This window comes from Puma concolor, chromosome B3 (genome assembly GCF_028749965.1).
Source record: "Puma concolor isolate L17-30 chromosome B3, mPumCon1.1.hap2, whole genome shotgun sequence".
In the NCBI taxonomy this organism is placed as follows: domain Eukaryota; kingdom Metazoa; phylum Chordata; class Mammalia; order Carnivora; family Felidae; genus Puma; species Puma concolor.
In genome coordinates, this window is record NC_141672.1 from 9,490,906 (window position 1) to 9,517,432 (window position 26,527).

The 26,527-nt window shown below is 50.1% G+C and overlaps 2 protein-coding genes across 5 annotated transcripts in view; one reads left to right on the forward strand and one right to left on the reverse strand.

Moving 5' to 3' along the window:
• Positions 1 to 5,329, forward strand: part of ATG2B (autophagy related 2B) — a 74,790-nt gene extending 69,461 nt beyond the window's left edge. For 3 of the 4 annotated variants that reach the window (XM_086708858.1, XM_086708860.1, XM_086708859.1), the window contains exon 42: positions 580 to 1,872. In XM_086708858.1, coding sequence (XP_086564984.1) covers positions 580 to 810 — 231 coding nt within the window. In that variant the 3' untranslated portion in view covers positions 811 to 1,872. Of the gene's footprint in view, positions 1 to 579; positions 1,873 to 5,034 lie in introns of those variants that run through there. The other variant, XM_086708861.1, reaches the window with a different exon arrangement.
• A 12,693-nt stretch (positions 5,330 to 18,022) lies between these two features.
• BDKRB1 (bradykinin receptor B1) lies at positions 18,023 to 26,224 on the reverse strand. Its single transcript, XM_025919395.2, has 2 exons — positions 26,098 to 26,224; positions 18,023 to 19,579 (listed from the first exon to the last, which is right to left on the reverse strand). The coding sequence occupies exon 2, from the start codon at positions 19,567 to 19,569 to the stop codon at positions 18,508 to 18,510; it is 1,062 nt and encodes a 353-aa protein (XP_025775180.2). The 5' UTR covers positions 19,570 to 19,579; positions 26,098 to 26,224; the 3' UTR covers positions 18,023 to 18,507.
• Between the last annotated feature and the right edge of the window lie 303 nt (positions 26,225 to 26,527).

A 26,527-nucleotide genomic window follows, 5' to 3' on the forward strand; every position in this document is an offset into this window, starting at 1 on the left:
ATTAAACATGTTCCTGCTTTATGTTCTCAGATTTTTTTCTTTTTAATCTAGTAAGATGTTGTATTTCGCCTTTTCTCTTAAGTGCATGTTCCATAGTTATCTTTTCTAGTAAATAGATGATAATTTAAAACAAATTAAGTAATTTTCTGGAGTTTCGTAGAATTAGGTTTTCTTGTTACTTTTGGATCGGAAGAACTATCACCATATTTCTTTTGAGATTATGTTATTCTGGAAGCTTTGTTTGCTAAGTTTGATTTAACTAGAGTGATTAATAGTGCCAGGAGAGCTCCTCTTGGATCATTAAATATTTCTTTAAGCTTCCCTATGTGAAATTGTAGTTTAGCTGTATTTTTTACACACACGTGTCACAACAAAATACTAAGTCATAATAATTGCCTTTTATTTTCCCTTATAATTAGAATTTTGTCATTAATATAATTATCCTGGGTTATCTCAAAAGCACAGTGGGTATTTTTTTTTGGTCTAGTTGCAAGCATACTGTTGATGAACTCTGCTAAAGCTGTGTACTGCAGGCAAATTTAGAGATTTTTCTGACCTTCTCTCCTCTCTCCCTTTCAGGGACTTACAGACACGGCTCAGACTATTTACGAAACTGCAGCTCGAGAACACGAGAGCAGAGGGGTCACCGGCGCCGTGGGCGAGGTCCTGCGCCAGATTCCTCCCGCGGTGGTGAAGCCTCTGATCGTTGCCACAGAAGCAACATCAAATGTATTAGGTGGCATGAGAAACCAAATTAGACCAGATGTTCGGCAGGACGAGTCCCAGAAATGGCGCCACGGGGAAGACTGATTTTTCAGACGTGACTCTTCGTGAAGACAGCGCGGGGGGGGGAAACGATCATAGCGTCCCGTCGGCAGCTTCAGAGGGAACTCATTTAATTTTATTGTGCTCATCTCAGGAACAAAAGCGTTTCTCAGTTAAATAATTTAATATCAAAAAAACACGCAACCAAAAACTTGTGCCATTTCAGGGCTCGTTTGGTACTTGCCTGTAGAAATGTTTGGCGGCTGGTGTCAGAAGTCCTAAGCGTTGGCTGCTGAGTGAGTGAAACGCACGCTTTTATCGAAATGGCTACAATTCTCCTTGCTGGAGACGAGAGAGCATTGGAAGCCGCCTGTTACAGTGGAGCGTTCGGAAACGTGTCGCTTTGAAAGGACCATTTATGTTGCCCCGAGGAGCTGATTTTTCTCAAGGTTGAAAAAGAACCACAGCTTCGAAACTTTCATTGAGAACGAGAGACCGAGGCTCCAGGGAAAGCAAAGCAAATAGGATCTTAATATAAATATCACTGAGGAATAACTAACCTAGTCGGTTGGAGTTAGTGTCCGTGCACTTGAGAACACGATTTCCATTTCCTCAGAAAACCTTTCTGTGGGAGTTTGAGAACGTGAATGTCGCAGACGTGTTCTGTTGTGTTGCACTTTATCCTCTGTGTGTGTGTGCGTGTGCGTGTGCGTTTAGGTTAATACAAGTCGAGATACATTCGTTATGTAATTTACAGATTTTCACAAAATATAAAGAGGAGTAAACTGAGTGCTTTTGGCGAAGGAAGCTAATAACTCAAACGTAATTACTTCCATTTATTTGAAGTGTAAATGAAAATGTGCACTCTATAATGAACTGGGGCCCATATGATTGTTTATATGTTCAGTTTTCAGCAGGGATAGTGCAGGCTTGTTAGGACTGTGTGGAGAGGGAGATTGGAACTGATTTTTACTCTTGTGAAATTAACCAAAAATCCTCCAAATATGCCCTAGTCAGCTATTTCGAAGTACCGTTTTTACTTGGTTAACGATGTACGTTTTGATAACCTGTCAGGAATGAATAAAGTATTTTTATTTAAAGGTAAAATTGTTTTATGCTTCCATGAATACTTTGCTTGTCTTAGAGCATATTTATAGATGCAGTACTAGGATCCATCCCAAGATACCTGGGGCACTTTCTCAAAACTGATTTTGGTTCATAGCAAGGAAATCCTTACCTAGGAGTGAGAGGGAAGTTGTCCGCAAGAACTCCATTTTTGACTTTGGGTTGATCTGGCAGAAAGCAAGTGGGGGACTTTGTTTGTCCAGTGTTTACAGCTGCATGATGGGACTTCTCGTTTCCCAGAGTGGGGAGACTCACGTCTTTGATGTGAGTTTGGATTTCAGAACTGCTTGTCAGCCAGGGGTTTGAAAAATGATGTGGAATTGATTTCATTCTCTAGGTTCTCTGAACAAGAGGGCAACGTAGACCAAAAATCTGGGCCTTTAACATTGATGAAAGTTGTGTTAAACAGTGTTTAATTTTTATTCTGTTTTCCTTTGTACTGTTGAAAAAACTCAGAGAAGCGCCTGTTTAAGTGTCACGGAACTTTCTTTTACTTTGTGCCTGTAAAATGCAGTCTGTGTAAAATGGGATCCCGAGGAAACACTAGCCACACCCGTTCATCACCACGAAGCCTCAGTCTGCTTTGGGGGCACGTTCCGACCACCCTGCTCACCGACCCCACCATGTTCCAGGTTCCTTAAAACAGAGCATACTGTGTATGTTATCTGTGATGATGAATCAAACAAACTGGATTAAACTTAAAATATAAAAGAGCTTTACATTTTCCGTAGTTACACCGATTATTTAAGTTCAGTTAGATACAGCATAGGGAGAAATAATCATCCTCGTCTTTGTACTCTGAGTTGTAAATAGACTGGTTTTTCGACACGTTCGTTTTATAAATCCTGTTTTGACCTACATCTCCATAACGTAATCTCCACGGCCCGTGTCCTGTGCTCCTGCACCTGCTGTCCACAGCGTCTGTTTGGGAACCAGAAACTTGCCTCAGAAAGGTCCAGTTTCGAGGTTCTGTTCGTTGCCTCTTTAATCCAGATGGTCTTTACTGGAGATGTTTATGTAGGTCATATCTGAACCCTTCTGCATAATTAAGTATCTTCTATTTTTTCTCTTAAAAAAAACGTCTCTTCCAGCTTTTATGTCGCAATGACGCAGTAAGAAGATCGTTGGGCAGGGCCCTTGGGCTGCCAGGTCCGCACTCACTAGGCAGGTGACGTGGCCAAGACATTTGATTTCTCTTCAGTCTCAGCGTCTGCCTGTAAAGTAAGGGGGTTTTGGGTGACAGAGCCCAACAGAGATTTTTGGCTGATGAGGGCGTGTGTGTGCGCGCGCGTGTGTGTGTGCGCGTGTGTGTGAATGGCGGTGTGGGATGTGGCGCTTGGTAGAGGGCCCCAGTCCTGCGACACCTCGCGCTGATGGCGCCGAAGGAGAGCGCCCACAGCAGCCGTGGGCTCCCCTAGATCTGGGATCTCTCCGAGTGCTGCATTTGAGTGGCTGCGGTGGCCGCGTGGTTGACTTTTGAGGTGCGGTTCTGAACGGAGCAGACTGCGTCCGTCTGCTTGGTGCTGCCTGGCGGCCAAACGGGCATCTCCCCAAGGAGTCCAGCGAGCAAGCTTGACGGAGATCCCTCAGCGAGTCTTAGAATAGACCGTGTTACAGAGACGTGTGAGGACCACTCGATTAAGACCGCGAAGTCCATGGCGGTACCTTCTCTTGAACGGGGACTGACTTGCACTTCCAGTTGCCCTCTCTGTCCCCAGATTGCTGTTATTTACAAGTAGGACATCCACTTTAAGATTTGCCTTTTAGGATAGATGTAGTGTTTCTTCTAGAGCAGTAAACGTCCATTTTAGCCACGTTTGGGTCCAATTTGGATTCCCGCTTACGCGCACGTATTTAACATCGATGTTTTTATAACGCAAAACTCGCTTTAAGAAATCTTTCCAAGCAGCCGTGTGCCTAAAATGGCAAAAAATACTAAACACCAGTGTTTCCTGCCTCCTGCTGTGTCACTTTTCCAGTAAAGTCCTGTTTACTTTGTAATCGTCCCCTTTTGAAAGCTGCGTTCTGTAGGCTTGGGGCCTCTGTTCAGTTTCTAAGCCGTCTAGACGAGTCTGTCTCTCCCGTGCGGGGACCGCGTGTCCCGGCGTGTTTGGTTCGGGTTCTGTGCGCTGTGCATACTCTCACCAGAGCGCAGAGACAGCAGGCAGTGTCGGAGTCTGGCAGTTTGCAATGAGAACACTTGCGCTAACTGGCTTCAGGGTTGACAGCTGCGAAGAGCTTCGGGCCTCGACTTGAATCACTGGCCTTTGTTTCCATTTTCTTACACCTGCATTGGGCGTCTTCCCTCAGAATCGTGGGGAGGAAGTGTGGCAGGGCTGGTGTTCCGTGGTGAGCAGTTACTCTGTTTCCCCTCCCATCCTCTTAACCTGCTTAGGACCTTAGGGACCAGGTCGAGAAAGTTCTTTAAGCTCGAAAGGAAGGGACTGTCAAAAACTCGTGACCCTCTTTGTATCTGCAGGTGGATGAGACAAGCCAGCTGATATCAAGTAGAATAAATCAAATACGAATTTGTGAGTCTTAGGTGTAATGAGGAAGGCTATGTATATACCGTAGAGTTAATGTAGGGGAAAAAAATCTTTTGTCGAGCAAGCCCATTTCTGCTAGTCTCTTCATATAACAATAGCTGAGTGCTTTGATGCCAATGTAAGTCCCTATCGTCGGGGTCAGCCAGGCACACCACTCCCCTCAGTAGACTTCATAAACACAGCTGTCATCAGCCCGCTTATGCGGGGAGTATTTTCCTTTCATTGTAGTCTGCACACCAGAGGTAGAAAAGGTGTTCTAACACCATCACGATGGGCTGCTTTTGGGATGAGAAATTTGAGTGCCAACGATTCCCATTTCAAGATGTCAGCAGTTTTCAAAAACATTGGTGTTAGAGATCTTTGCCTCCTGGGCCAACCATGGGCATCTTGGTTTCGAGTGCCCCCTGCTGACAGTCAGGAGGTGGCAGGCGTGACGCTGGCTGGCTCCGTGACCTCTCTCCAGGGCAGTGCGTTGTTGACGTAGCAGCCCCCCCCCCCTTTAAGAAATGTGTTTATCTTGCTGTTCGACACGTATTTTGTATATTTGAAATGGCAGCTTCTAGTTTCTAGTTGGATTCGTCTTCTCTCGTTTCTATAGAACTCGCCGATCACCCAGGACCGGTTGCTTTTTGATGGTGGAATTTGGAAGGGGCTCCGGCTCTTCTGTGAATCCATCCCGACTTCAGAGATTGAATTTAATCTCACCACAATGTTGTGTGCTTGTTGCTAAGTTTCCTAGTTTCCCCTAAGGTAATTTTGGATGTGAGTACTTTAAGAATACCGATGCCGTATGAGTATTTTTGTGGAAATGTAACCTTTTGTCAGTGTGACTGTTGATAATATTATGAAATGAAGAGAACTCTTGAAGAAAATTAAAATATTTACTCTTTGGAGTTTGCTTTAAACACTATTGTCTTTCGCCAAGAACTGTTCCCAAAACCTGTATAAAATACGTTTGGGGGTGGGGTGTAGGTCTGTGTCAGATCCTGTTTACAAGAAATAGTGTTCCTATGATCTGGGTCCTCGCGATAGCAAATCGTGTATCCACCTGCTCTCAGATATGTAGGGCATGTAATTTTAAAATGTGCCACTCCTGCCCGCTTTAGGGCATAAATCACTCTATTATCCCTACAATGTGGACTTGTGGCGAACATACCTTGCTATTTTGGTCTTAGGGACCTAGTTAAATACTTGATAAATCTGTTCTATTTGGAGGAATATTTTTAGCTTTATAAAAGATATTTTAAAGAAACACTTTGATATGTTTATTTTTGACACACACACACACACACACACACACACACACACACACAGCACAAGCCAGGGAGGGGCAGAGAGAGAGGGAGACAGAATCTGAAGCAGGCTCCAGGCTCCGAGCTGTCAGCACAGAGCCCGATGTGGGGCTCGAACTCATGAACCGCGAGACCATGACCTGAGCCGAAGTCGGACGCTGAACTGACTGAGCCACCCAGATGTCCTGTTAAACGCTTTTAAAGGCAACGCTTTAAAAGAGGTTTTGATGTGACAGGTGTCACTACATCACCATCCACTTTGAGCTGCCAGGGGAAAGTCCCATCATGCTCCACACAGGGCTCTTGTGAAGGAGGGCCAGCAGCCTCTGTGAGATGCTTTCTGTGACCCAGGGCTTGTGGCGCCTGGGCGCTCTGTCACCCTCAGGGCCCCTCGGAGAGGCGCTTGTTACAGTCCCTGGTTTCCAGAGGAGGAAGCAGGTTCAGAGAAGTCCAGACCACCTTTCCCAAGGTCACACGGCTTGACTCCCAGACCCCATGCCCATCCTAAGACATCACTGGAGGGGAACTTGCACAGTTGTCTGAGTTAGTGAAAACTCGTCACTCGTGAGGAAACTAAGAAAGGAATTTTGCTAGAAGATGGAGATCCGCGACCCTTCGAGGACTTGAGCCCAAGGCAAGGACAAATTGCTTCTCCGTCTCTCCCCCTCACCTCCAGCTTCTCTCCCCTCGCCTGGCTCAGCACCGGCCGCGCTAGTCATTCGGTTCTGCCGCATCCCTGGCTGCAGGGGTTGGAGCCACTTGGAGATTTTTTTTTTTTTTTTTTTTTTAATGCTGAAGCTCAGGTTCCACTCTGCACCAATTAAATAAAAATCTGCGAATGGGGCTAAGTCAGGGTCTCTCCACCTTAGCAATCTTGACATTTGGGGCTGGATAACCCATCGTTGAGGGGGCTTCTTGGGCATTTTAGGGTGTTTAGCAGTACCCTTGGCCTGACCCAGTAGATGCCAGTAGCACCCGCTCCCCAGTTGCGAAAGCCAAAGACGTCTGCAGGTATGGCCAAGTGTCCCCTGGGCGGCAGAACCCGCCTGGGACAGACCGCGGGGAGGCCATGTGCAGCCTGGAGCGAGAACAGGGCCTAAGAGCCTTCCCACATTCCTTTCTACAAGGCTCTGCCTGCTTCCTCCTGATCACAGCTTAAAGGTTACCATTTTCAGACCGGGCCAGCCACCCTACCTACTTCATTCTCCATCCCCGCACACCCTCCTTAAAACATAACAGACGTTTGTGGTCCCTGTCACGAACCCACACGGACTTGTTTCACTCCTGATTGACCCCCTCCATGAGGGCAGGGCGCACATACACCTGGTGCCTGGCACAGGCCTTGCCCAGAACCAAGGCATCAGGGCCTAGTGAATGGATGAGCGAGCGAACGAACGAATGAACCTTAGGGGTCATATAACCCTCTGGTCACTGTGCCGTTGAGAATGAAGCCGAGGGACAAAGTTAGGCGCCCAAGATCACACGATTTAGTACTTGAAGTCCTTCATTCGATGCAATTTTACTCTTTTCCTGATTTAGCAGTGTTTAAGAAGTAATACAAATATATATGCAAAATAGATGAAAATGCGATTTCTGTTCGGTATTCACTATGTGCCGAGTGTGTTCAGCACTCAACCATGGGGCGTCCACACTCCGCGTCAGCCAGGGGTCCTGGCAGGAGGCAGATGGCCACTCAGGGCACCCAGGAGGCTGTAAGGAAGGGACTGACTCAGCAGAGGTGGGCGGGGGCTGGGGAGACCCACAGGGACCTTTGTGTCCCTTTCACTTTCAGCTCTGGGTCTGTCCTGGGCCTCAGCCAGGAGGCGGTGGTGATTTCTCGCTTTTTGAGCAACACCCGAGGCAACATGAAGCCTCACTGCGGGCCTGGAGGCAAGAGGGAGAGAGAGGTTCTCAGAGCCTGCCTCCGAAGGAGAGGGGGTGCCCGACAGCAGCGGTGGCCTCGCACAGCCAAGTAGTCAGAGGGGCCAGAGGGACAAATCACCCCCCCCCCCCCACCTCCCATCTGCTGCCGGAGCCCCTGGGTGGGGGGCAGCTGTGAGCCACCGGGCTTTCCAGCATCCTCTCACCTGTATCCGTGCTCTGCAGGTGACAAAACCAATGCTTAGGAGAAGTGACCCACCCACAGCCACACCATCTGCTAGTCCGGGAACACTGGTCACTAATGACAGATGAAACCCCCCCAAATCCCAACCACTTTTCATTCACATCAAGTCCAGCAGGTGCTCCCGATGTCTGGCAGCTCTCCTCTAGGATACTGGAGGACCCCAGGCTCCCCCCATCTTGTGGCTCTGCCTCCCCTTCGCCCCCCCAAGGCGGGGATTGAGGAGGCCAGCCTAGAAGCTGGGGACGTTTGCCCGCAGGCTATTGGTCCGAATCCTGTCACGTGACCACGCCCAGCACGAAGCCAACCTGGCAGTGTGGGCTTGCTGTGAGCCTAGGAGGGAAGAAGGAAGTCGGGGTCTGGGGGCGGGGGCGCTGGCCACACCGCTGCAAAAATGTGGCTGCGGACCCGTGCTGTTAGCGCCTACCGATTGGAGTTATAAGCAGTTAGTTGCATTCCAACGTTAATTTGCCGCCACCAGAATTGGATTTTTGTTTTCCTCCCTGGCTTGTTTGCATTCCTGAAAGCGGTTCCACGTGGTGCAGATTGAATTCAGCAGAAAGATGTGCCGAGTAATGAGGCAGAATGGCGTCATGTAACGGTCCTCCAGAGTCGTCCGCATCACTGGAGGATCTTTTAAAATTTTTAAAAGAAACTCAGGCCACATCCAAGACCAATAAAATCACAACACCTGGGGCTTTTTTTTTTTTTTTTTTTTTTTGACGCTTCCCGGGTGACTCGTGTGCAGACAAGTTGGGGAGCCACTGGTATAGTGGCTAAGAATGTAGATTTTATTTTATTGTTTAAGTTTATTTATTTTGAGAGAGAGAGAACGTGCGGGGAAGGGGCAGAGAGAGGGTGGGGCGGGACTGACAATCTGAAGCAGGCTCCGTGTGGACGGCAAAGAGCCCCATGCCGGGCTCGAACTCACAAACCGTGAGATCATAACCTGAGCCAAAATCAAGAGTCGGACACTTAACTGACTGAGCCACCCAGGCTCCTCAAGAATCTAGATTTTAGAGAGTCAGGCTGCCTAGGGCCGAACCCAGGCTTCAGTACTTGTTAGCTGTGTGGCCTTGGGGAAGTTGCTTGACCTCTCTGGGCTTCAGTTTCCTCCTGTACAGCGATAATAATATGGTTATTATGAGGATTGTGTGAGTTAATAGGCGCAGAGTGCTTAGAATAGTGTCTCACACACTGTGTAAGTATCATGTGAGCATTAGATGTTTCCTGGATGCCTCCTATGTGCAATGTCCCAGGCTAGAGATGAAAGATGTCCCCTTGCTCTTGGGGAGCTCAGAACCCCGTGGGAAGACATCGATTAGACACAATCATTCCAGCCATTTGTCCCTTATCAAATGGAAATCAATGTTTTGCTCTTGAGAAATCAAGTAATATATCACAAAGCCAAAGAAAGGAGCAGACGCTACCCAGAGAGGTTTTAGAATTGGAATACCCGCTTCTGAAGACACCACTCGGGTCTCTCTCCCCAGAGTTGTTCAGAGACCTGGCTTCCCAGGCATTAAACACAGATCAGATCCGGGGAAGCCTCAGGATCGCTGTGGGAAACCGGCTCCCTTTTTAGCCTCGTGTTCAGGATTGCCTGGTTACAGGGGAGTTTGACTTGAGGGGTGCATCCTGGGTAGCATTTGGAAATAAAAGTCAAGGAGGGTGCTGGAGTCAAAGTCTTTCGGGTTTGGGGACAGCCGAGAAAAATGAAACCTCTCACATCCTTAGAGGAAGAATTTCTAGGCTCTCAGCAGAGGGCAAAATATGCTTTTAAATTTAGATTCCACTGAGGTATAAAGGGAAACATGACCGCTTGGTGCAAGGTACTAGGCTTTTTTGTGTTTTTTTTTTTTTTTTTTTTTTAATGTTTGTAGAGAGTGAGCATGAGCTGCGGAGGGGCAGAGAGAGTGGGAGACACAGAATCTGAGGCTGACTCCAGGCTCCAAGCTGTCAGCACAGAGCCTGACAAGGGGCTTGAACTCACAAGCTGTGAGATCGTGACCTGAGCCGAAGTTGGACGGACGCTTAACCGACTGAGCCAGCTGGGTGCCCTGCAAGGTTCTGGTTCTGCTTCCAAAACCCTAATGGGAGCATTTGTCAGCCCAGATGTGGCCCAATTAATTTTAGAGGGCTGGAGACCTCAAGGCTATTACTCCAGAATGCCTTTAATATTTGGGACAAGTTAGGCGCAATCCCCCTCTCCACTCTATTTTCATTTCAGTATCAGTGGCAACAACTCCACAGTGAGAAATCTCCCTTCATTTATGAGGGACACTCCTGGAGCCCCATAAACACCTCTCTTTTCCATTTCAGTATGAACCAAAGTTTTACTTTTTTAAATTTTCCCCTTCAGCACATACTATTTTCTTCAAAGCCCTTTTTATTGTTTTCTTTAAGTTTATTGATTTATTTTGAGAGAGGAGAGAGCACGAGCAGGGGAGGCACAAAGAGAGAGGGAGAGAGAGAACCCCAAGCAGCCCCCTCGATGTCAGCGCAGAGCCCGAGGTGGGGCTCGAACTCACAAACCGTGAGGCCATGACCTGAGCTGAAACCACGTCGGTTGCTTAACCGACTGAGTCATCCAGGGGTCCCTTCAAAACCCTTCTTAATAATCTTCATACGGGCTTTCACTTTGAAAGCCATTTTCTTAGCCTTTATGTCTTACTTGCTGAATCGGGGTTTTAGCCACTCTCCATCCCAAAGACTGACCTTGAGTAAGTTATTTAACTTTGCTGTGTCTCAGATTCTCCGTGACTTATCTGTTCAACACCTCAGACGAGGGGGAACAACCGAGTCAATGATATACCCATTTAAAATTTGGGTGTCTGTTGCCAATTGCTGTCTGATTGAAGTGGTACCTACTAACATATACCCGCTAGCCAGGTTAATCATTAAAACATCTTTTTCTTCCGAAGACGTCTTTAAACAACCGCGTTCCAGAGAAATCATTGCCTGTTCCCATTTCTATATTCTGTTACGCTTTGGAACTGATCTGTTGTAAGTAACCCTTTAAAAAAAAGGGACCTTGAGGGGCGCCTGGGTGGCTCAGTCGGTTGAGCATCTGACTTCAGCTCAGGTCATGATCTGTCGATTCATGAGGTTGAGCCCCGTGTCGGGCTCTGTGCTGACAGCTCAGAGCCCGGAGCCTGCTGCGGATTCTGTGTCTCCCTCTCTCTCTCTCTGCCCCTCTCCTGCTCTCTCTCTCTCTCTGAAAAATAAGTGAACATTAAAAAGAAAAAAATTTTTTTAAGGGCTTTGGAAATCTGTGCAGGATCCCTTGTGGGGAAAGAGCAAGCCTCCCCCTCGGCCAGCAGGGGGCGCCCGCTCCCTTCCCGAGTGGAACTTCGGTTCAGCAACTACCGAGTTCGGAGCCAGCCCGCATCGGCCGCGCATCTGAGCCTGCGCGGAGTCCGATCCCCGCGCCCCGTGGGAAGGTTTGGGAAAAATCCTAACTATCCCAATCGTTTCGCCAGGCTTGTCCCGTGGCAGGCGTCCTCTTGGTGGAGGGCACTGCTTAAATTAAACACAAAAATGGCTTTTTATTTCACAATTTCTCCCTGGAAATACTCCCCTCGGTGGTAGAACACACCAGGGCCAACTCTCAATGCCTGGGGCTTGGTGTGGTTGTCATAACAGGCTGATAAGGGAATATTTAGGGCATGAAATAATGGAAATGCGTTTTATATTCAGATAAAGATCTTTGGTTGTTTTTCCCGCAGGGGTATCTAAGGGTGAGTCTGAAACAGAAGCCTGTTTAAGGTTCATTTCTTTGCTGGAAATGCAGCCCCCTAGCCCGGTCACCCCGCCCCTCGGGGCTGGGAGACGGGATGCGCCGGCCCTGGCGCATGAGTAATCAAGATAATAATTTAGTGCAATGCTTTTAAAAAGCACAAATGAATGCACCAACATCCGTGATCAACAAAACATCGACATTTTAGTTTTAGTTTTTAAATAGGTAATGCCTTTATATTTTTAAGTAAGCTCTGTGCTCAACGTGGGGTTTGAACTCAAGATCAGGAATGGCGTCCTCCACCAACGGAGCCAGCCAGGCACCTCAAAACATTAACCTTTTAAATTTTTTTTTTTTCACGTTTATTCATTTTTGGGATAGAGAGAGACAGAGCATGAACGGGGGAGGGGCAGAGAGAGAGGGAGACACAGAATTGGAAACAGGCTCCAGGCTCTGAGCCATCAGCCCAGAGCCTGATGCGGGGCTCGAACTCACGGACCGCGAGATCGTGACCTGGCTGAAGTCGGACGAACATCAGCCTTTTAAAAAGCAGGCTCCATGCTGTTGGCGTGGCTGGAACTCACAACTCTGAGATCGACACCCGAGCTGAGTCAAGAGTCTTGACATTTAAACAGACCGAGCCATCCAGGTGACCCCGGAAACATCATCACTGAGTTTTAATTTTATTCTACTTTATTTTTAAACGTTTGTTTATTTTGAGAGAGAGAGAGTGTGTAAGCAGGGGAGGGGCAAAGAGAGAGAGAGGGAGAGAGAGGATCCCAAGCAGACTCTGTGCTCAGTGCAGAGCCCCACAAGAGGCTCAATCCCATGACCCCGGGACCACGACCTGAGCTGAAATCAAGAGTCGGACGCTCAACCGACCGAGCCATCCCCCAAATATCAGCACTTTAAATAAAGATCACGTTCCGCATCTCTAAGCTCTTCTCCATCACCTAACCCTTGGCCAAGCCCTGTCGGATCCTGTCTTTACTTACAGGGTTGATCCTTTGCACATTATAATTGAATCTCATTCTTCGCTTCCTTTGTTTCTCCTTTTCCGGCCTCAGGCCTTCCCCCCACCCCAAGGTTGGCTCTAGGCTGATGGAGAGAAAATGACTTTGGGAGAAGCCACAGGGCTTGACTGGAGGAATTTACTGTTGAGCACCGGGGAATGATGCCCAGAACCGTGACGCGCTGCTATAAACCCGTGTCACTATTTGGGCTGGAGGAGAGACAGCTGTAATGATCCCAGCAAATATTTACTGTGTGTGCAATGCATGCCGGAGGTGGTTCTCAGTGGTTTCATATGCTCGGCTATTTAATCTTTCTGACCTGTTTGCGCGGACCTGGCCCCGTGGCTTCTCCCCTTCCCTTTGTTCTGTCCTACGAGGGCTGAAGCCCCACCACCTCCGAGCAGTCCCCCCAGATCACCAGCCTTTCCTTGAGGCCCTTGCTGAATAACTAGATCACGCGAGTTAAAATGTGGTTCTCAGCTCGGGGTAGGGGCGATCTCGCTCCCGGAAGACATTTGGTAATTAATATCTTAAGACATTTTGGTTGTCGCACTGGGGGAGGGCTTCTGGAATCTAGTGGTAGAGGCTGGAGGTCTGAGATGCTGTTGAACACCCTATGATGCCCCCCGACAGCCACCCCCCTCCCCCGTACCACAAAGAACTGCGTGGCCCAAAACGTCCGTATCGCCAAGAAACCCCGGATCAAAACCTGCTGAGGTATTACCAAGGATTTTGTGAACACTGTCTCGGGAATCGGATTGGCATTTCGCCATCGGACTTTCATGGTTTTGCCCAAGGAGTAACAGATATTTGGAATTTGAGTCCCTTGGAGGAAGAGATGGGCAAGATAATAGGAGCTGGGGTTTGAGGACAGTTTTCCTCCCTGTTTGGAACTAAGAGAGGCAGATTGGAGTCAGGGGATGGGGGCCACGATGTCACCTTCCTGACTGAGGAGGGCACGGTTGGGTGATGTCACCTAGATATATGGTATCAGTGGGCTTCTTAATTCTTTCTTTTATTTTTTTAATTTTTAAAAATATTTTTATTTATTTTTGAGAGAAAGAGAAAGAGAGACAGAGTGGGAGCAGGGGAGGGGCAGAGAGAGAGGGAGACAAAGAATCCGAAGCAGGCTCCGGGCTCCGAGCTGTCAGCACAGAGCCCGATGTGGGACTCGAACCCACGAACCGTGAGATCGTCAGGAAGCGTTTTCTGGGGAGCCACTGTACGGGGCGAGGGGGCTAGACAGGGTACGAGAGCTGGCCCCCCATCCAGACCTCACACCGACCTGTGTCACCCCGTGACGGGGCAAAGCATGCTGGGCTTCAGGTGTCCCGTCCATAGACCTAGCAGCCTGCCCTAGCCGGTCTCTTCCGCGTCCTGCGGCCTCTCTAAGAGAAGGACGGCGTCTCATTGTCCTCTGTACCCCCGCCTCCCACAATCCCCGGCGTGTATGAAACACCCAGTAAGGGCAGTCGAAGCAGTGGACGATTCAGCGACTCTGCTTCTGTCTTAGACGGGGGAGGTCAGATTTGGGGACCTCGGCCTTGCAGCCACGCACCTAATCTGTCAGTGATGTTTAATTTACCTGAGGCCGGCTCCGTGCCCGCCGTGCCCTCCCGCTCAACCCCCGGAAGCAGAGCTGGCTGGCCATTTGCCGATGACAGGTGCACGCGTGAGCGTGGCCCAGCCCGGCAGGAGCCCGTATGGTCGACTGCAGAACTGTGAGCTAAGGTGGGTCTATTTCTGTAAGTTCGGAGGTGGTTCGCGGGGGGCAACACATAGCTTATACGACCTGCAGGCCATCGTCCCTGTTCTACATATTCCAGCGGAGCGATCTCTCTAGAATGTGGGTCTGAACGGGACACTCCCCTGTTTAGAGGCTCCGTGGACTCTCGTGGGCTAGAGGGGGCACCGACCTCGGAGCCTTGCAATAATCTCGAGCCTTGCCCTTGATCTCACTGGCTGACATCTTACACGAGGCAAAGGCTGTTGGCGGGGGGGGGGGGGGGGGGGGGGAGGGTCAACGCCCTCACGGTCCTGTTTAACTTCAAGACCCAGCTCAGACTCACCTCCTCTGTTACCCCCTTGTTTCCTGAACTCCTCCCAGGCGGACTCTGTGGATTACACATCTCCTACCGAGAAACGACCTCTCTTCTTATCAGCCTCCCCTGCTCACATGAGACAGCTCTATCAGAGAGCTCTTTCCTCAGCCAGAATGTGTTTCTCAGGATTTTTTTTTTCCCTCTTCGGTCCTATTGGGGTCACACTAAATACACTTGTTCCCCTGTCTCCACAGGTCTTCGCTTCTTCGGGAAAGCCCTCTCGGGCTCTCACTGTGTCACGAAGGTTATGATACTGAGTCCCTTCGCCAGTCTGATCCCTTTCTTCTGAATGAGCCAAAAGCTGGACACGATAGTCTTCATGTACGCTGTCCAGTGCTAAGCTAAATGGGGTATCACCTCCCACATTTTAGATGCTGTGCTCCTATTAATATAGCCCAGGAGCCAGCAGCTATTTCAGCAGCCACTGAACTCCCCGTCAATGAAAGCCCTGAAGGATCTTCCTCTCGTACTTGCTGAGCCCCAACTGACCCTTCTAATACTTTCCTGTCTCCTGAAATTCCTGAAAAGCAAGCCTGTCTTCCCGCTCGTGATCTCAAATCCAGTCCCGGGTACAAGGAGTCTGCCACGAGGAGGACAGTTCGCATAGTGGGATCCCTGGCACTGAGCCCTGATCTCTGACCTCGCAGTCTAGCTGGCATCCTTGGGTCTAGACAGAACCCCGTCCCAGGAGTCCGGCTCACTGGGTAACCTTGGGAAAGTGTCTGCCTACCTCTGGGCCTCAGCATCCTTATCTGTGAAGTGGAGGGGTTCACCCTGATGGTATCTTCTTTGTTCAACCTTATAGTAGATTCACAGAGAGATCCTCTGTGTTTTTCACTCCGTTTCCCCTAATGGTTACATCGTGCGTAAGTACGGTCCAATGTCAGAACCAGCACATTGTTTCAGATTTTATCCAGATTGCCCCGCTTTGACACGCACTCATTTTAATGTAATGTAAAGCCTTTGCTACCTAGCATGTAGGACAAAGCTTCCTGCTTGCTCCTCGTCAAGCTCGTGACTCATCTCCGGAGGACGAGAACCCGTCTGTGTCCGTTGCAACACCCAGGAGTCTCCCCGGGCTGGGATTCGGGGGTGCTTAGGGCGACTCGGTGCCCGTGACAGATGGGGCAATGGGGTGCATTGGGAGGGGCCAGGGCAGCCGTGGATGTGCATGACAGGCCCACAGCTGGAGCTGGATTTAGGGAAGAAGCTCCACGTCTCTACTGGGCCCTTCGCAGAGAGAAAGTGGGAGCCCACGTGGGTGCTGGAGCCAGGGACGCTAACAGGGAGGCGGGTCCGGCCTCTGCCCCGCAGAAGGGGGCTGTAGCCGATGGAGGGGTGCCCTGTCGTCAGGGCCAGAGAATCGGTGCCTTGGGGTGGAGCACCCGGAGGTCAGCTCCAGGAGGGCCCTGCTGTGCTCTCGGCGCCTGCCCCAGTGTCAGGCACAAAGTAGAGACTCAATAAATATCAGCCCCAAAGAAGGCAGCCCCTGTGTTGTAGATCTGCCAAAGGGAGTCCCCAAATCGGGACTTTAATCCGGAATTTAAATACTGGTAACCAACCCCCGAATATTTTTTTAAACACCGTGTGATCCAGGGGCGCCTGGGCGGCTCAGTCGGTTAAGCGTCTGACTTCGGCTCGGGTCATGATCTCACGGTTGGTGAGTTCCAACCCCACAGCGGGCTCTCTGCTGTCAGCCCAGAGCCGGCTTCGGATCCTCTGTCCCCCCTCCCCCCCCACCTCTTCCCCACTCACACTTGCACACTCTCTCTCTCTCTCTCTCTCAAAAATAAACATTAAAAAAAAGAAGAAAAATATTTTTAAAATAAATAAACACCTAAATTAAATTAAATGTGATCTAAATTAAACCCTGGATCCTGCTTGTTGACCTCAATCTCTGCTCTCCAGGAATAGCTCCAGGGGCTGGAGCGCTGGCCAGAGGGTCCTCGCGGATGGCCTACGAGGGCCTAGTGGCCCAGCGCCTGCCAGCCTCTTAGACCATCATCGCCAGGCTCCAGGAACACTGGCTTCTGGGTCTTTGCTGCTGCCCCGTGAGGACCGGCCCCCTGGCACCTGGCCCACTGGCTGTGTCCTTCCCAGACCCTTCCAGCACCTGCCTGCCTAGAGGACCCAGCGGGCGGCCATCCTGGACCGCTCCATTCCTTGACTGCCTTGTCACCGATGACCTTCTCCTTTCCTCCGTTCCAGCCACCCGATGCCGTGGCCACGCGGGAGATGGAATGCAGACACTCGCGATCTGTGGCCACAGCCCCCTGTTCCTTTGCTCTGTCACCTAGACGTTCCCCCTGCTCCATAACTGCATCCACTCTGCCTCCCTCTCCTCCTAAGTCCATTCCTTCCTTGATTCAGCCATTCTCCGTAGTCACAAGGTAGTACCCCCAGCACCCTTGAACTATGGCCATCCATCTGGAAGAACCCCAACGCTGGGGAAACCCAAGTGTCTACCTGTTTGGGAAATCGTTGCTCGAGTAATTCACACAACATTAGATCAATGCCTTCCAGCTTCAGCCGGGCCCTTAGCAGCCCCCTCCTCCGACGCCTCCATGCTTCCCTCCTGCCCTTGAGCATCTTAGGTCTTCCTCAAGCGTCAAACCCCTCCGTGACCACCTTATACCTCACCTTCCTCATCCTTCTCCCTCCTAACCTCTGAGCCTCCCAGCCTCTGGTTTCGAGCATGTTTCTTTTTGCCGTCTGGTTTGGCCAACTGCTAGTTCTTTGGACTCAGCTTATATGTCTCCTCCTCCTGGAAGCCCTCCAGACCCATCCCCGCCCAGCCACCCATCCTGGGCCCAGCTCCTCTGTGCTCTGAGCACCTCCTCTCACGCGGTGGGGGCAGTTACCCTGCTTTGTGTCACCTCCTAATTCTTATTTTTTATTTTTTTTTAAATGTTTATTCATTTTTGAGAGAGAGAGAGAGATAGAGGGAGACAGCATGTGAGCGGGGGAGGGCAGAGAGAGGGGGAGACACAGAATCCGAAGCAGAGGCTCCAGGCTCTGAGCTGTCAGCACAGGGCCCGACGCGGGGCTCGAACTCACGAACTGTGAGATCATGACCTGAGCTGAAGTTGGACACTTAACCGCCTGAGCCACTCAGGCGCCCCTCTTGTTTTCTTTTTTTATACTCGAATTATTTCTGCAAGTTCCTTGGGGTTAGGACCCCTAGCCGTATCATCTCTGCATGCCTAGCCGTCAGCGGAGAAAATTTTGGGCGGGCAAGTAGAAATGTAACAAGAGACCCTCACCGGAAACTTGTATGAGTTTCCTATGGCTGCTGTAGCAAATTACCACCAACTGGACGACTTAAAACAACACAACTTTATTGCCTTATGGATCCGGAAGCCAGCCATCCGAAGTCCGTCTCCTCGGGCTAAAGTCGGGTGGCTACAGGGCTGGCGCCTTCTGGAAGCTTGAGGGGAGAACGCGTCTCCTTTCCCTTCTCCGGCCTTCATCGGGTGCCAGCAATGGCTCGGGGCTCCTCACGACACTCCAGCCTCTGATCCTGCTGTCACGTGGCTTTCTCTGACCCTGAAATTGCCGCTGCTCTTTTACAAGGACCTTTGTGGCTCCGTCGGGCCCACCCAGCCCGTCCCCTATGATCTCCCCCTCTCGAGATCCATGGCTCCATCACCCGTGCACAGTCCTCCCACCCTAATCACACCCACGGTCCCCAGGGACTGGGTCCTGGCCATTCGGGGGGCTCACTGTCCCAGCCGACCACAACAGGACTTCCCGATGTCCAAAATCGCGGATCCGGAAGCCAAGCTTCGTGACTCCCCGCCGGTTTACTTCTGCCAGAAAAGTTGGAGGATGTCTTTCCGCTGGGCCGGGCACACGGGACGAAGGCTCCTAGGGACGCACTGTTTACAAAGCTCCCGCACCTTGGTCTTGAAGAGCCGGCCCACGAAGACGTAGATCACCGGGTTCAGGCAGCTGTTGGTGAAGGCGAAGAAGTTGGCGTACTGCAGGCCCAGGTCTATGAACTTCTCCCAGAAGCAGCCGCGGACGGCCTGCACCTGGAACAGGAAGTCCAGGAAGGCAAAGAAGTGGTAGGGGGTCCAGCACACCAGGAAGGCAGCCACGAGCGTGAGGAGGAGCCCCGCCGTCTTGCCATCCGTGGAGCCCCCGCTCCGCGTGCCGCCCACCTCCGCGCGCCCTCGCAGGGAGGCCAGGATCTGGCCGTTGTAGAAGACGATGGCCAGCAGCGGCAGGAGGAAGCCCAGCACGTTCAACTCCACCATCCGCGCGACGTGCCAGGCCCCGGGCGGGTGCAGCAGCACGCAGGCACAGGTGTCGCTCAGTTCCGGGACGGCGGCGAGGGAACGGAACAGGAAGGTGGGGACGCTCAGGAGGCCCCCCGCCACCCAGATGAGCGCGCAGGTGGCCCACGCCCGCCGCCTGCGCCCCCGCCTCCGGCTGGCCATGGGGTGCACCAGCACCCGGTAGCGGTCCTGGCTGATGGCCACCACCAGGAAGACGCTGGTGAATAAGTTGGCCTTGATGACCCCGTTGACGACGCGGCAGAGGAGGGCTCCGAAAGGCCAGCGGAACCGGTTCGAGATGTTCTCCGCCCAGAAGGGCAGGCCCAGGACGAACACCAGGTCGGAGGCGGCCAGGTTGGCCAGGTAGATTTGCGCCACGTTCAGGCGTCGCCGGGGCAGGAGGAAGATGGACAACACAAGCAGGTTTCCCAGCAGGCCGCAGGCGCAGATGGCGAGGATGAATGTCGGCAGCAGTCCGTGCAGCAGGTCCCAGGCCTCCCGAGCGTCGTCACAGGACGTGGCGTTTGTGGGCGGGGGCTGGCTCTGGTTCAGGGACAGGAGCTCCAGGAGGGTCCGGGACGCCATCCGCGGCGACCTGCAACGACCAGCATGCGGCATCACCTGGGGGGGGCGGCCAGCCACAACCCGAGGCCCAGACGCAGCCCGCCGCCAACTTTGGACCAGAAAGCTGTCTCGGCCCGCGGCCGCACCTGTTCACTTACGTATCGGCCGAGGCTGCGGCTTGCAGAACGGGAGATAGCTGCCGTCTGTTCCCTTTGGGGAAAAGTTTGCCGCCCCTTGGGACGCAGGAAAAGACTAGGGCTTTGAACGCGGAGTCCAATTCCGAGCGCAGCCACTTGGAGTGAGCCACTGAGACCTGCTAACTTTTAGTTCCCTTTTCGAAAGGCAAAGCTAGTTGTATCCCTCGAAAGGCAAAGCTAGTCGTATCCCTCTTGTGTAACCGTGGTGAGGACCAGGGACAGGGTCTATGGAGAGCTTGGCACGGTCACCTGGTCTAGAGGAAGCACTCGGTCTTATTAACAACCAGATTATTATCGTTCGCTCTTTGGCGGACATCAAAGAGCACCCGCTCTGTGCCAGCACCTTGCCAGGGAAAGGACCCAGCCCCCAGCCTGAAGGTGCTCACCGTCCAGAGGCGATGCAGACCTAAGAAAGAATCAGGAAGTGCTAGCAAGAGGTGCAGAGAGCGGGGATGTCCGTCCATTGGATCCCAGACCAGTGGGGTGGACGGGGTAGGGACAACGGTGGGAGGGTTCCAGCACGAGAAGCCAGGCTTGCAAATCACCAGCAGTAAAACAACATTAATAAAGCAGCTAACATTGATGAGATGATTTCTAAGCCAGACACCATTTGGAGAGTTTGACATTGAAGTACTTTTTCATTTAATGTTCCTAGCAGCCCTGTGGGGGTAAGAGCCTCGTCATCTACATTTGCTCAGAAAACGGGGCACGGAGGGACTGATCACTCGTCCACAGTCGCACAGGGGGCTGGAGTAGAGAGTGGATTCAGCCTGGCACAGTCTGATTCCAGAGGCCGGGCCTCTGTCTCCTCGATTCTGCTACGTGTTTGGCTCCCAGTCGGTAGATGAGGAAGCCAGGCTCGGAAGCAAACAGCCTGTCCTGGGAGCCCTCAGTCTGTGCTGACCCGAAAGGCCACAGTCCCAGACACATAGCAGGCCTGCCTCCCAAATGCCCACGCGGAGTTTCAGTGGGGGAGGGATACGGTGGGAAGCAAGCAGACTGAGTCTCGCTGCCCTCTGGAACCCCACGGAAAGAAGGGATCGCATCCTGTACTCGTGGATTTATGGGCACCTGCCAGTCCAGCTGGCCACAGCTGACTCAGGAGACCCATATGATCCCCACTCACACAGCGAGCAGCTTGTGAACCATTCTTGGCTGGGTGACCTTGAGCAATCACTTGATGTCCCTGAGCACGACTTTCCTCAACCGAGGACATGATGACTTTCGAGTTTGGATGCTGTGTGTAACTCACACGCTGTGCCGTTCACACCGAGGTGTAATTTACCAGTTCCTCCATGCATTTGCCTACTGAGCCAGTATTTATTGAGCACCTACTATGTACCCGGCCCTGTTCTAGGTATTTGGGACAGAGCAGTGAATCAAACTAGCAAAGACCCCTCAGAGGCTTCCAGCCTCCTGGGAGGAGAGAGCCCACAACAGTAAACATACTGAATAAAATTGTAGCACGGGGGTGGTAAGCAGGGGGAATGGTGAGATAGAATCAGTTTCCGGATTTTATATTGAAGGTAGTGCCGCCATGATTTTCAGTCGGATACAGGTGGGGAGAGAGGAAGGCTCGGATGATGCCAAGATTTTTGTCCAGAGCACCCGGACATATGACGTTGCCATCAGCTGAGATGGAGACTGCAGTGTGAAGATGGGGCAGGGTTTGGCGGCGGGGAGATCAGGAGTTCACTCTCGGACATGTCAAGGTTCAAGGTTGAAGTATCAAGTGGGGACATCAAGTGGGGATTTCCAGCGACTAGATATTCAAGTTTGGTATTCAATGACAAGAGCTGACACAGTGGACGTCCAAGGGTGGACGAAACCACCGAGGGAGAATGTAGACAGAGGGGAGAATGAACTGCTTGGCCACGAGTGGGGAGGTCAGTGGGAGACACGGGGGATTAAGGGCTGGTGGCTGTGGACTATCTGTGGCATGGAGAACTCTGACCGAGTGCATACGGGAGAGTCGAGACACTCTTGTGCTGTAAATCCACAGCTAAATATTTATCTGGTTATTTGGGAATCGTTTTATTTATTTATTTTTCTTTGTGGAATTCTTTTTTTTTTTTTTTTTTTTTTTTTTACCCTGGAAACACTTTAAAAATTTGCAATATGCCCTTTTGGCCTTGATGAGCTAAAAGATGAAAGTTTCAGGAGGATGTAAGTACTGAGCTCCCTTTTCTCAAGGAAGTTGGCAACAAATTTGCAAGTTGCACAGACTGTTGATGTTTATTTACATCACTAGGCAGGGCTCTGTGGCGATTTCACCAACCACAAGAAAACCTAAGACCCAAAGCTGCTACTGCAGAAGTTAGTAATTTTAATTTTTTAAACCGTGTGTTTTATTTTTGAGAGAGAGACAGAGTGTGAGCAGGGGAGGGGCTGAGAGAGAGAGAGAGAGGGAGGGAGACACAGATTCCAAAGCAGGTTCCAGGCTCTGAGCTATTAGCACAGAGCCTGATGAGGGGCTCGAATCCACGAACCGTGAGATCATGACCTGAGCTGAAGTCGGATGCTCAACCGACTGAGCCACCCAGGCGCCCCAGAAGTTAGTAATTTTAAAAGATCTGCCCTAAGACACCAATTGCACCCAGATAGCTGCAGAAGGCATTGTTACAGGTCGCTCTGGGAAGCGTGGATTTTCCATTCAGATCAAGCTACTATTCTGCCAATTAATTCAGCTCATTTTTGGTTCCAGTTTATCTCCTGCACAGGTAACAGTGGAAATGAAGCTGATCGTGGGTCCGCTTCATAACCACTCCCCACACAGGGAAAATGCTATCGGTATCTTCTGTTCTTCCACTAGAAAAAAATCAGTCCGTTCCAAACATGATCCAATTCGCGGACTCAAAGCAAAACTTCTGGAAGTTTCATCTGGGCGACTGGAACAACGACTTCTGGGGGATGCTATTCTAAATTCAGTTTCAGTTGTTTACGTTGGAACTAGAGTTATATTTTTGTGATGATAATACAAATACAGATTTTGCTGGGGTGTGGTGTCATGGTAACAGCGATGTTCTTTCGAAAATAAGAGAGCAGTGGAACAGAAATGTACTTTGAAGAGGCCACTGGTGCACACACCGTTTGCAATTGCACATGAATAAGTTTCAGGATCCTGCCAATTAATTCTTTTTTAATGTTATTTATTTTTGAGAGTGAGAGAGACAGAGCATGAGCGGGGGAGGGGCAGAGAGAGAGGGAGACACGGAATCCGAAGCAGGCTCCAGGCTCCGAGCTGTCAGCCCAGAGCCCGATGTGGGGCTCAAACTCACCAATTGCGAGATCATGACCTGAGCCGAAGTCGGACACTTAACCGACTGAGCCACCCAGGCACCCCTCAATATTCTACCAGTTAAAATGGAGGTTAGAGTTGACAAAGTTTAGAAAATCTAAAGATGGGTGCACAGGGTTGCAGAACCACAAGCTTTTCATAAGAAGGTCGACGATGAATTAAAAAAAAAAAAAAAAAACCCTAGAGCACGTATTTCCTTTCTTTGCTGCCCCATCATCAATCACTTTTAGGGGACCTTGAGCCTAAATGCCCGGAAATGTTACTAAGCTGTTTGTTAAAGCGGAACTCTAAATTTTGTTTGAATTTTGTTCCAAATCAATTGGATATCTTTAATCAAGGTACTCAAAGAATGGAGCACCAAAACACCTGCTTTTACGCTTTTAGCAGACTGTAATTACCTTGAAAATGAAGGCATTATGCAGAAAATAAAGGACATTTATTGCGAAAGGGGAAAAATGTTTAAAGAATGCGAGCTCGGTGGCACACAAGATTTGATTTTAAATCTCTGTAGTGAGCTTTGGCATATCTCAGTTTGTGGGAAGAATCTTTTCACTCGGGTAAATTCATATTCCGTACAAGAAATGAGACGAAATTGAGAAAACCTACGATGCGCGGCCTCTAAGTTTCACAAAACGTTCAAAAAGGGGAAGTAACTACAACGTATTTGTAGAGTAAAAATATTACCTGGTAAAAATGTTTGTTGAAAGCCACTCTGAACTAGGGCATAAAGGCATCACCTGTGAACATACGTGGGCTAAAAGAGTTACGTGATTTTGTATGTAAAGAGACCTGAGAATAGCCTCTGCTTGGCAAAATTTGCTCAGAGATTAGCAGGTACCTCGGCACTTACAGCAAGGACATTTTCTTAACTAAATACATTCTAGTCTGGGGCGCCTGGGTGGCTCCCTCGGTTACGCGCTCGACTCTTGGTTTCTGCTCAGGTCAAGCTCTCACGGTTTGTGGGTTCGAGCCCCGCGTCAGGCTCTGTGCTGACAGCTCGGAGCCTGGGGCCTGCTTTGGATACTGTGTCTCCTTCTCTCTCTGTCCCTGCCCCGCTCATGCTCTGTCTCTGTCTCTCTCAAAAATAAATAAACATTAAAATTTTTTAAAAACAGGGGCGCCTGGGTGGCTCAGTTGGTTAAGCTTCTGACTTCGGCTCAGGTCATGATCTCACAGTTCCTGAGTTCAAGCCCCACGTCGGGCTCTGTACTGACAGCTCGGAGCCTGGAGTCTGCTTCGGATTCTGTGTCTCCCTCTCTCTCTGCTCCTCCCCGCTCGTGCTCTCTGTCTCTCAAAGATAAATAAACATTAAAAAAATATATATTTTTTAATTTTTAAAAAGAAGCTGGAAAAAGCAAGGATTCTCCCTTGGAGTCTCCAGAAGGAACACAGCCCTTCTAACACCTTGACGTTAGCCCAGTGCGACTGATTTTGAACATCTGACTTCCAGAATAATAAATTTGTGTTGTTTTAAGCCACTAAGTTTGTGCTGATTTGTTAACGGCAGCCAGAGGAAATTCAGGCAATTTCACCCTCCCTAGGGAATCAGGGGCTGCCTCCCAAGCCACCAGCAGAGACCTCTGACTTCAGCTCGAATCTGGTTGGTTTAGCAGACACTGCCCTCCGTCCCAGTGGACCCAGCTGTGTCCGTGGGCCCCCCACAGACACGGCATGTCTGCTCAAGCTGGGCTCATTTTTTTTTTTTTTAATTTTTTTTTTCAACGTTTTTATTTTTTTTTATTTTTGGGACAGAGAGAGACAGAGCATGAACGGGGGAGGGGCAGAGAGAGAGGGAGACACAGAATCGGAAACAGGCTCCAGGCTCTGAGCCATCAGCCCAGAGCCCGACGCGGGGCTCGAACTCACGGACCACGAGATCGTGACCTGGCTGAAGTTGGACGCTTAACCGACTGCGCCACCCAGGCGCCCCAAGCTGGGCTCATTTTGAAAGGGTTTGTCTTTACCAGCTATTGTCTGTGTTTATATGACGTCGGACAGAAAGGAGAGCCCTTCCTTCACCAGTTCTTAGTTTTAGCTCTGATATCTGCCTGGCACATAGTAGGTGCTCAATAAACAGCAGCTATTGATAGTATCGGTAATACTTGATCTTATTTGAAAAACGTAGAGGTGATGTTGGGCAGGCCTGCTAGAGAAGATGATTCTGTAATTTCTACATGATATTTTCTGAGTTTGCATATTTCAACCCTGGCATGTGTTACTCGGGAGATCACTTTCTTCAACGGATTGGGCCTCGTGGAATTCGTTCCAATTTCAACAGTGAGGTGAGATAAAGGCATTTGAAATACAGACAGAGAGATGAATGAATCTCAACTCAGTCACATAATTAAGATGCGATTTTGAAGCCACAAAGAACCCAACCAATTTATTGGCCTTATGAAATCTTGCAAGCAATCCTGGGAAGACCGATTTGATTTTTATAAATCAAAATTCGTAGATTGAAACTGGTCAGAGTCCACACGGAGCTCATTAGGGGCTGTATTATTCAGCCTCTGCGTGTTTCATACGGCCTTGATGTCAAGAAAGAATTTCTGGGACCTCCGTGAGCTAGTCCAGACGCTCTCCTCCTTTTCTGCTGGAGAAGCAACTAAACCCTGAAGCAGGCACACAGAATACAATCTCTCCCACTGATTTAGAATTACGTTTAAAACAAAAAACAGGGGCACCTGGGTGGCGCAGTCGGTTAAGCGTCCGACTTCAGCCAGGTCATGATCTCACGGTCCGTGAGTTCGAGCCCCGCGTCGGGCTCTGGGCTGATGGCTCAGAGCCTGGAGCCTGTTTCCGATTCTGTGTCTCCCTCTCTCTCTGCCCCTCCCCCGTTCATGCTCTGTCTCTCTCTGTCCCAAAAATAAAATAAAACGTTGAAAAAAAAAATTTAAAACAAAAAACAAAACATACACTTAAAGAAAACAGAAAATCCTGCCAGTATTTCATTGTAAGAGGAAGCTTGCTTTGTTTGTTTTTTCTAACGAGACGTGAATCTCCTCTTACACCTTGCTCTCATAAAAGGAAAAAAAGAGACGGCTGTTTACTTACTCAGGGGATGAAAAAGCTCGCGACTTCGTCTGGGTTTCTGATGGCGAGAGCTGCCTTCGGAGGTGTTTTCTGGGCTGAGAAGCACCGTGGAAACGCGATGGCCTTAAATTGCCCAACCTCCTCTCCAATGAGGTCACTGGAGGGATTGCCGAGAAAGTGAGTCTTTCGATGGAAGAAGCAAGCTGGGGTTTAAAAGGAAAATTGCTCTGTACTCTAAGGCTGGCAAGAGAGTATTCAGCTCCCAGCCCCCCGCTTTACTTTGGAGACATCTGGGGAGACCAGTGACTCTGCCAAAAAAAAGTATGTTGGCCAATATGCCCTTAAACCATATTCCGGCATCATCCAGTCCCTTCGAGCCTCAGTGGACATTGAGTAATGACTGTGCCCCGTTCACCACGGGGTCCCACATGCCTGAGGTTTGCTACAAAAC